The sequence below is a fragment of the Lonchura striata genome, chromosome 3, assembly GCF_046129695.1.
Source record: "Lonchura striata isolate bLonStr1 chromosome 3, bLonStr1.mat, whole genome shotgun sequence".
In the NCBI taxonomy this organism is placed as follows: Eukaryota; Metazoa; Chordata; class Aves; order Passeriformes; family Estrildidae; genus Lonchura; species Lonchura striata.
The window spans coordinates 112838418-112849310 of NC_134605.1; the positions used below are offsets into that span (position 1 = coordinate 112838418).

The 10893-nt window shown below is 59.5% G+C and overlaps 1 protein-coding gene across 1 annotated transcript in view; it reads left to right on the forward strand.

The window, feature by feature from the left end:
* The first annotated feature begins 599 nt into the window (after positions 1-599).
* The window catches only part of KCNK3 (potassium two pore domain channel subfamily K member 3), a 29757-nt gene continuing 19463 nt past the window's right edge, over positions 600-10893 (forward strand). The window contains exon 1 of the mRNA XM_021547464.3: positions 600-943. Within this exon, the coding sequence (XP_021403139.1) occupies positions 661-943 (283 nt within the window). The 5' untranslated portion in view covers positions 600-660. The remainder of the gene's footprint in view (positions 944-10893) is intronic.

Genomic DNA, 10893 nt, shown 5'->3' on the forward strand with positions numbered 1-10893 from the left:
GAGCTGTTCCCAGAGTTGGGATCTGGGACCTGTTCCCAGAGCTGGGATTTGGGGTTTGGGATGTGTCCCAGAGCTGGGATCTGGGAGCTGTTCCCAGAGCTGGGATCTGGGAGCTGTTCCCAGATCTGGGACCTGTCCCAGAGCTGGGATCTGGGAGCTGTTCCCAGAGCTGGGATTTGGGGTTTGTGATCTGTCCCAGAGCTGGGATCTGGGACCTGTCCCAGAGCTGGGATCTGGGACCTGTTCCCAGATCTGGGAGCTGTTCCCAGATCTGGGAGCTGTTCCCAGAGCTGGGACCTGTCCCAGAGCTGGGATCTGGGAGCTGTTCCCATCTTTGCGAGCCGCGATCCGGGACTTCGGGAGCGGTTCCCGGCGCCTCTCTCGGGACCGGCCGCGCCCGGGGCCGTCCCCAGCGGGGGTGGCCCCGGCCCCGCTCGGGGGGTCCCGGGGGCCGCTGGTGCTGAAGGACAGCTCCGCCCCCTCCCTCCCTCCCCTCCCTCCCCTCCCCTCCCCTCCCTCCCCTCCCTCCCTCTCCTCCCTCCCCTCCCTCCCCTCCTCCGCCGCCGCTCCGGGCCGCCTCCCCGGCCGCCCGCCGTGCCCGGGCGCTGCCGCCATGCCCCAGCCGGCCCCGCCGCGCCCCGCGGCCGCCGCCGCCGCACCATGAAGCGGCAGAACGTGCGGACGCTGGCGCTGATCGTCTGCACCTTCACCTACCTGCTGGTGGGCGCCGCCGTCTTCGACGCGCTCGAGTCCGAGGCGGAGACGGCGGAGAGGCGGCGGCTGGAGGCCAAGAGCGACGAGCTCAAGAGAAAGTACAACCTGAGCGCCGAGAGCTACGGCGAGCTCGAGCGGGTCGTGCTCAAGCTCAAGCCGCACAAGGCCGGCGTGCAGTGGAAATTCGCCGGCTCCTTCTACTTCGCCATCACCGTCATCACCACCATAGGTACCGGCTGCCCCCCCCGCCCCGCCCGGCTCCCCGCGGGCGGATCCCGCCTCGGCTTTTTGCCGCTGGGATCGGGGGATCCGCACGGGAAGCTCCGGGAAAGCCCCGCCTGTCCCCGAGGGAGCGGGGGGAAATCGGGAGCTCGGTGCTTTCGCCGCCCGGAGACCCCCCCCCGCCGCCGCCGCCCGTCCCGTGGGACCGGGAGATCCCCCTGCCAGGACCCTCTGCTCTCCCATCCCTTGGGATCGGGGCGATCCCCCTGCCAGGACCCTCTGCTCCCCCATCCCTTGGGATCGGGGCGATCCCCCTGCCAGGACCTTCCGCTCTCCCATCCCGGTGGGACCGGGAGATCCCCCTGCCAGGACCCTCCTCACTCCCATCCCTTAGGATCCGGGAGATCCCCCTGCCAGGACCTTCCGCTCTCCCATCCCTTGGGATCCGGGAGATCCCCCTGCCAGGACCCTCCTCACTCCCATCCCTTGGGATCGGGGCGATCCCCCTGCCAGGACCCTCCTCACTCCCATCCCTTGGGATCGGGGCGATCCCCCTGCCAGGACCCTCCTCACTCCCATCCCGGTGTTTTTGGGGCGATCCCCCTGCCAGGACCCTCCTCACTCCCATCCCTTGGGATCGGGGTGATCCCCCTGCCAGGACCCTCCTCACTCCCATCCCGGTGGGACCGGGAGATCCCCCTGCCAGGACCCTCCTCACTCCCATCCCGGTGGGACCGGGAGATCCCCCTGCCAGGACCTTCCGCTCTCCCATCCCGGTGGGACCGGGAGATCCCCCTGCCAGGACCTTCCGCTCTCCCATCCCTTGGGATCGGGGCGATCCCCCTGCCAGGACCCTCTGCTTTCCCATCCCTTGGGATCCGGGAGATCCCCCTGCCAGGACCCTCCTCACTCCCATCCCTTGGGATCCGGGAGATCCCCCTGCCAGGACCCTCCTCACTCCCATCCCTTGGGATCGGGGCGATCCCCCTGCCAGGACCCTCCTCACTCCCATCCCGGTGGGACCGGGAGATCCCCCTGCCAGGACCCTCCTCACTGCCATCCCTTGGGATCGGGGCGATCCCCCTGCCAGGACCCTCCTCTCTCCCATCCCGGTGTTTTTGGGGCGATCCCCCTGCCAGAACCCTCCGCTCCCCCGTCCTGATGTGACCGGGTCCATCCCCCTGCCAGGACCCTCTGCTTTCCCATCCCTTGGGATCGGGGCGATCACCCTGCCAGGACCCTCCTCTCTCCCATCCCGGTGTTTTTGGGGCGATCCCCCTGCCAGAACCCTCCGCTCCCCCGTCCTGATGTGACCGGGTCCATCCCCCTGCCAGGACCCTCTGCTCTCCCATCCCTCGGGATCGGGGCTATCCCCCTGCCAGGACCCTCCTCTCTCCCATCCCTTGGGATCGGGGCGATCCCCCTGCCAGGACCTTCCGCTCCCCCATCCCTTGGGATCCGGGAGATCACCCTGCCAGGACCCTCTGCTTTCCCATCCCTTGGGATCGGGGCGATCCCCCTGCCAGGACCCTCCTCTCTCCCATCCCGGTGTTTTCGGGGCGATTCCCCGGCCAAGGCCCCCCTCAAATCCCGGATCCCGCAATCCCACCGGGAAATCCCCGTGCGACCCCCGGGACCGGGGAATCCTCCCGGCCCTGGGATGTGTCCCCAAGCCGCTGTCACCCCCCCCGCCGGTGGCTCTGCTGGCCCGGACCCCCTGTGGGACCCCCAGCCCGGGGAGGGGACACGGACGTGTCCCGGGAGGGTCCCGGGAGGGTCCCGGGAGGGTCCCCAGCCCCACGGGGACAGGGACGTGGGACCCCCAGCCCCGGGGAGGGGACAGGGCCATGTCCCCACCCTGCCAGGCTCTCCCAGGGGGTGTCACCGCTGTCCCCCATGCTCAGGGATGTCCCCAGCCCTGACCCCCACCCTGAGAAGTGTCACTGGGGGTGGCCTCTTTGAGACCTCCCCCCTGTCACCCCCCTGTCACCCCCATTGTCACCCCCCTGTCACTCCCATTGTCACCCCCATTGTCACCCCTCTGTCACCCCCATTGTCACCCCCATTATCACCCCTCTGTCACCCCCATTGTCACCGCCCTGTCAACCCCATTGTCACCGCTCCGGCCTTTGGGTGCCCTCCAGGGGTGCCCGGGGTCACCCAGTGTCCCCTGGTCCCCAAGTGACCCCCAGGAAGGGCCTGAGGGGTGGGGACACTGAGGGGACAGGGAGGGGACAACGAGGGGACAGTGAGGGACAGAGAGGGGACAGAGAGGGGACAGTGAGGGGACAGTGAGGGACAGTGAGGGGACAGTGAGGGACAGTGAGGGACAGTGAGGGGACAGTGAGGGGACAGTGAGGGACAGAGAGGGGACAGTGAGGGGACAGTGAGGGGACAGTGAGGGACAGTGAGGGGACAGTGAGGGGACAGTGAGGGGACAGTGAGGGGACAGTGAAGGGACAGTGAGGGGACAGAGAGGGGACAGTGAGGGACAGTGAGGGACAGTGAGGGGACAGTGAGGGACAGAGAGGGGACAGTGAGGGACAGTGAGGGGACAGTGAGGGGACAGTGAGGGACAGAGAGGGGACAGTGAGGGACAGTGAGGGGACAGTGAGGGACAGAGAGGGGACAGTGAGGGACAGAGAGGGGACAGTGAGGGACAGTGAGGGACAGTGAGGGGACAGTGAGGGGACAGTGAGGGACAGAGAGGGGACAGTGAGGGACAGTGAGGGGACAGTGAGGGACAGAGAGGGGACAGTGAGGGGACAGTGAGGGGACAGTGAGGGGACAGTGAGGGACAGTGAGGGACAGTGAGGGGACAGTGAGGGGACAGTGAGGGGACAGAGAGGGACAGTGAGGGGACAGTGAGGGGACAGTGAGGGGACAGTGAGGGACAGTGAGGGGACAGTGAGGGGACAGTGAGGGGACAGAGAGGGGACAGTGAGGGACAGGGAGGGGACAGAGAGGGGACAGTGAGGGACAGTGAGGGGACAGTGAGGGACAGAGAGGGGACAGTGAGGGGACAGAGAGGGGACAGTGAGGGACAGGGAGGGGACAGAGAGGGGACAGTGAGGGACAGTGAGGGGACAGTGAGGGACAGAGAGGGGACAGTGAGGGACAGTGAGGGACAGTGAGGGGACAGAGAGGGGACAGTGAGGGGACAGTGAGGGGACAGTGAGGGACAGTGAGGGGACAGTGAGGGGACAGAGAGGGGACAGTGAGGGACAGTGAGGGGACAGTGAGGGACAGAGAGGGGACAGTGAGGGACAGTGAGGGACAGTGAGGGGACAGAGAGGGGACAGTGAGGGGACAGTGAGGGGACAGTGAGGGGACAGTGAGGGGACAGTGAGGGACAGAGAGGGGACAGTGAGGGACAGTGAGGGGACAGTGAGGGACAGAGAGGGGACAGTGAGGGACAGTGAGGGGACAGTGAGGGGACAGAGAGGGGACAGTGAGGGACAGTGAGGGGACAGTGAGGGACAGAGAGGGGACAGTGAGGGACAGTGAGGGACAGTGAGGGGACAGAGAGGGGACAGTGAGGGGACAGTGAGGGGACATTGAGGGGACAGTGAGGGGACAGAGAGGGGACAGAGAGGGGACATTGAGGGGACAGAGAGGGGACAGTGAGGGACAGGGAGGGGACATTGAGGGGACAGTGAGGGGACAGTGAGGGGACAGTGAGGGGACAGTGAGGGACAGAGAGGGGACATTGAGGGGACAGTGGGTGACACTGGGTCCTGGCCACCATTCCCCTGGGTCCCACCGAGACGGGGTGGGATAATGGGATAATGGGAAAATGGGATGGGGCACACCAGGTTTGGGACAGATTTTGGGGTGTCCCTGAGTCCCCGGGCTGTCACACAGATTTTGGGATGTCCCCGGGGCTGTCACACGGATTTTGGGATGTCCCCAGGGCTGTCACACGGATTTTGGGGTGTCCCCAAGACTGTCACACGGATTTTGGGGTGTCCCTCGGTCCCCGGGGCTGTCACACGGATTTTGGGATGTTCCCGGGGCTGTCACACGGATTTTGGGGTGTCGCCAAGACTGTCACACGGATTTTGGGGTGTCCCCGGGGCTGTCACACAGATTTTGGGGTGTCCCTCGGTCCCCGGGGCTGTCACACGGATTTTGGGGTGTCCCCGGGGCTGTCACACAGATTTTGGGGTGTCCCTCGGTCCCCGGGGCTGTCACACGGATGATTTTGGGTTTCCTGTGGATTCCCAGGATTGGGACAGGGATCCTGGGGCGCCTGTTTGTTCCCAGGGCTCGGATCCGGGTGTTGGGGCGCTCGTGGGTTCCCAGATTCGGGATGTGGATTTTGGGATATTTCCCAGACCCTAAATCCCGGTGCGGGGATGGAAAAGAGTTCCCGGAGAGGAAACACCGGGCTCGGGGTGCTCGTTATTCCCGGGGGTTTTATCCCGGTGTTCGTTATTCCCGGAGCTTTTATCCTGGTGTTTGTAATTCCCGGGGGTTTTATTCCTGGGGCTTTATTATTCCCGGAGCTTTTATCCTGGTGTTTGTAATTCCCGGGGGTTTTATTCCTGGGGCTTTATTATTCCCGGAGCTTTTATCCCGGTGTTTGTTATTCCCGGAGTTTTTATCCCAGTGTTTGTTATTCCTGGGAGATTTATCCCGGTGTTTCTTATTCCAGGGGCTTTTATCCTGGTGTTTGTTATTCCCAGAACTTTTATCCCGGTGTTCGCTATTCCCAGTGCTGTTATCCTGGTGTTTCTTATTCCTGGAACTTTAATCCTGGTGTCTGTCATTCCCAGTGCTGTTATCCCGGTGATTGTCATTCCCGGAGCTTTAATCCTGGTTTTCATTACTCCAGGGCTTTTATCCTGGTGTTCGTCATTCCCGCCCTCAGGGTGTTCGTTATTCCCAGGGCTGTTTTTCCCAGCGTTCATTATTCCCGTTATCCCAGTCTCAGGGATATTCCAGGGCATTTCTTATTCCCAGGGCTTTTATTCCGGTGTTTGTCATTCCCGGAGCTGTTATCCCGGTGTTTATCATTCCCAGAGTTGTTATTCCCACTCTCAGGGTGTTCATTATTCCCGGGACTTTTATCCCGGTGTTTGTCATTCCCACCCTCAGGGCGTTCATTATTCCCAGGGCTGTTTTCCCAGTCTTCGTCATTCCCATTATCCTGGTGTCAGGGTGTTTGTTATTCCCAGGGCTGTTTTTCCCAGTGTTCATTATTCCCGGGGTTTTTATCCCGGTGTTTGTCATTCCCAGAGCTGTTATCCCGGTGTTTGTTATTCCCATTATCCCAATGTCAGGGTGTTCATTATTCCCGGGTTTTCATCCCGGTGTTTGTCATTCCCAGGGCTGTTATCCCGGTGTTTGTTATCCCCGGGTTTTTTCCCAGTGTTTATTATTCCCATTATCCCGGTGTTTGTCATTTCCAGATTTGTTATCCCAGAGTTTGTCATTCCCACCCCCATTATTCCCAGGGCTGCTTTCCCAGCACTCCCATTATCCCGGTGTCAGGGTGTTCGTTTTTCCCGGAGCTGTTATCCGGGTGTTTGTTGTTCCTGGTGTTTGTTTTTCCCATTATCCCGGGGCTGTTTTCCCAATGTTCGTTATTCCCGTTATCCTGGTGTCAGGGAGTTTGTTATTCCCAGTGTTGGTTTCTCGGTGTTTGTGTTTCCCAGGGCTGTTATCCCGGTGCTTGTCATTCCCGTTATCCCGGTGTTTGTCATTCCCGTTATTCCCATTATCCTGGTGTCTGCCATTCCCGTTGTTCCGGTGTCAGGGTGTTTATTGTTCCCGTTATCCCGGTGTTTGCCATTCCTATTATCCCATTATCCTGGTATTTGCTATTCCCATTATCCCAGTGCTTAGTATTCCCATAATCCGGGTGTTTATTATTCCCGTTATCCCAGTGTTTACCATTCCCATTATCCCATGATCCCAATGTTTGCCATTCCCATTATCCCATGATCCTGCTGTTTGCCATTCCCATTATCCCATTATCCTGGTGTTTGCTATTCCCCTTATTCCCATTTTCCCAGTGTTTGCCATTCCCATTATTCCTGTTATCCCGGTATTTGCCATTCCCGTCATTCCCATTGTCCCATTGTTTGCCATTCCCATTTTCCCAGTGTTCTCCATTCCCATTATTCCCGTTATCCCGGTATTTACCATTCCCATTATTCCCGTTTTCCCAGTATTTACCATTCCCATTATCCCAGCCCCATCCTCTCCCAACTGCCGGGAGCAGCTGGAAAAGCTCTGGAATTGTGGCCGAGCCTCCGGTGTTGGATGGGAGGGGGGATCTGGGAATCTCCAGCAGGATCCAGCGGGATCCAGCCCATCCCAAGGATCCTGGAATGCCGGGAAGGGACACGGATCCGCTGGGAACCATGGCCTCGGGCACGGATGCTGCTCTGCCTTTCCCAGGATTCCCAATCCCGGAATTCCCGATCCCGCTGCTGGGAGCTGGGAATGCTGGAGCGGGGCTGATCCCAACCCAAACATCGCATCCCAAAAATTCCAGCTGCTCCCGGCGCTCCCAACCTTAAATCCTGGAGCTGGGCTCCGAGTGGGAGCCGCTTTGGGATCGGGTCGAGGATTCCCAATATCCCAAATGTGGGAATTGCGGAGGGAATGGCCCCAGATGCCTTTCCCTGTATCCAGCCCGGTTTTCCTGGAATTTTGGGAACGTGGGGAAGGGGCTGGGACACCCGGATGCGCGGGAAGATCCCAAAATCCCATGATTGGGGTGGCTGGATATGGCAGCAACACAGGGATGAGGCTGGAATGAGAGGAGGCCCCTCCAAATCCGGGGAAAAGGGGGAGAAAATCCCATTATTCCCACGGAACTGGATTCTCCAGGGCAGGAAAAAAGGGATTTTTCCAGGAATTCAGCACCCAGCTCTCGGTGGGGCAGGGAAGAGCTGGACTGGGATCGGGAAGCGGCTCCTGAGGTGGGGGTGATCCCAGTGGGGAAAAATCTGGGATTACCGATCCCGCTGGGATAGGGGCAAGAAAATCTGGGATTGCAGATCCCGCTGGGAAAAGTTTGAATCCATTTGGTTTTTTTTTTTTTCTTTTATCCATGAAAAAAACCAGGAGAGGAGCAGCTCCCAGCGCTGCTCCCGTGAAATTCCAGGGGCTGGGATGTCCCCTCTGTCCCCATCCCGAGCCAGGGCGGGCTGCGCTGGCTCTGGATGACTCCCAAAAATCACAATCCCAAAAATCCCAATCCCAAAAGTGCCGATCCCAAAAATCACAATCTCAAAAATCGCGATCCCAGAAGTCCGATCCCAAAAGCCCCGATCCCTAAAATCCCAATCGCAAAAACCAGAATCTCAAAAATCTTGATCCCAAAAATCCCGATCCCAGAAATCCTGATCCCAAAAGTGCCGATCTTAAAAATCCCGATCCCAAAATTCCCGATCCCAGAAGTGCTGATCTGAAAATTCCCGATCCCAGAAGTGCCGATCCCAAAAATCCTGATCCCAAAATTCCCGATCCCAAAATTCCCGATGCCAGAAGTGCCGATCCCAAAAATCCCGATCCCAAAATTCCCGATCCCAAAATTCCCGATGCCAGAAGTGCCGACCCCGCCCCACCCCGCGGCGCGGCGGGAGCAGGTGGCCAAGGCCACCGCAGTGTCACAGCAGTCCCTCTGTCCGTCTGTCCGTCTGTCCCCCTGTCCGTCTGTCCCTGTGTCCCTGTGTCCCTCTGTCCCTCTGTCCCTCTGTCCCTCTGTCCCTCTGTCCCTCTGTCCCCCCTGTCCGTCTGTCCCTCTGTCCCTCTGTCCCTCTGTCCCCTCTGTCCCTCTGTCCTCTGTCCCTCTGTCCCCTCCCTGTCCCCCTGTCCTTCTGTCCCTCTGTCTCTCTGTCCTCTGTCCCCCCTGTCCTTCTGTCCCTCTGTCTGTCTGTCCCCTCTGTCCCCCCTGTCCTTCTGTCCCTCTGTCTGTCTGTCCCTGGGCCGGTGCCACCGCCCTGGGGTTTGGGGACAGCGCTGTCACCTCCTGCGGCGGGAATGGCGCCGAATTCCCGGGATTTGGGCGGGGAAAACCCCGGGAATGGTTGGGAATCTCTGGGATGAGGAGCTCCCTCCAACCCCTCCATCGGGACATTCCAGCTCCCATTCCACAAAAAACCCATTTCCATGGAAATCCGTGGCCACAATTCCAGGGATGGAATTCCTCCCAATCCCTCTGCCCATTCCTGATCCCATTCCACAAAAAAAACCTTTTCCATGGAACTGGAATTCCTCCCAATCCCTCTGCCCATTCCTGATCCCATTCCACAAAAAAAACCTTTTCCATGGAACTGGAATTCCTCCCAATCCCTCTGCCCATTCCTGATCCCATTCCACAAAAAAAACATTTCCATGGAAATCCATGCTGGCACCTCCCAAACCATCCACAGGAACTGGAATTAAGATGGAGGAAGGCGGAATATTCCTGGAATTCCTCCCTGGTTTTCCTGGAAAAAGCACATCCCGGGGGTTTTTGGAGCATCCTATTCCCAGGAATTGCTGGAAAATCGGGATGGCTTCCCTCCCTTCCCCAGCTGCCTTTTCCTTTTCCACTCCGGGATTCCTGGATGTCCCTCCTGGATCCTCTGGATCCATCCAGGGCTTTTCCTGCCGGGAATGAGCGGGAAGGGGCTGGATGAGGACGTGGAGAATTCCCACTGGGATCGGAGCCGCTTCCCGCTGGGATGGGGATTTAGGGTGACAATCCCAGCCCGGGTTGGATCCGGAGCCTTTTCCAGGGAATGTCTTCCCAAGGAGGCTCCGGAAAAACCCGGGTGGGGAGGCCTCGTGGTTGTTCCCATGGGATTCAGCACAGGGATCGGGATTGGGACTGGGATTGGGATCGGGATTGGGATCACAGTCAGGTCAGGGTCAGATCAGGATTGGGATCAGGATCAGGTTTGGGATCAGGATCAGGATCGGGATCGGTATGGGGATCAGGATTGGGATCAGGATCAGGTTTGGGATCGGGATCAAAACTGGGATCAGGATCAGGTTTGGGATTGGTATTGGGATCAGGATCAGGATTGGGATCAGGATCAGGTTTGGGATCGGTATTGGGATCAGAACTGGGATCAGGATCAGGATTGGGATCGGGATCAGGATTAGGGTTGGTATTGGGATCGGGATTGGTATCAGGATCAGGTTTGGGATCAGGATTGGTATTGGGATCAGGATTGGGATCGGGATCGGGATTGGTATCAGGATCAGGTTTGGGATTGGTATTGGGATCAGGATCAGGACCCCTCTGGATCCTCCCTCTCCCATCCCCCTCTCCGGCCCAGGCCATAAATTCCCAGCTTTTTTCCACCCAGGAGCGACACCATTAATGAATTCCCGCTAATTCCCGCTCCTGGCCTTTCCCAGCTGATTCCTCCCAAAATCCCAGCAAATCCTGACCGGGAGTGAGGAATGGGATCCACGGTCCAGGGGGGTCAGGGCCAGGGAAAGCCATCCCAGAGTTCTGGAGGTTTGGGAGCTTTTCCCGGATTTTCCCAAGCACCAGGGCTGGGGGCTCGGGGTGGGTCCAAGAGCCTGGAATGGGATTTCCGGGATGGATGGATGGAATCAGCGGCTCCCGGGGGAAAGGGACTGGATCCATTCCCCATTCCGGTCCTGTATTCCCATCCCACACCCCCAGCCCCACCCGCCATCCCATCATCCCCATCCCACATTCCCATCTCATCATCCCCATCCCACATTCCCATCCCATCATCCCCATCCCACATTCCCATCTCATCATCCCCATCCCACATTCCCATCTCATCATCTCCATCCCACATTCCCATCCCATCATCTCCATCCCACATTCCCATCTCATCATCCCCATCCCACATTCCCATCCCACATCCCCACCCCACATCCCCATCCCAAATCCCCACCCCAAATCCCCATCCCAAATCCCCATCCCAAATCCCCATCCCAAATCCCCATCCCAAATCCCCATCCCAAATCCCC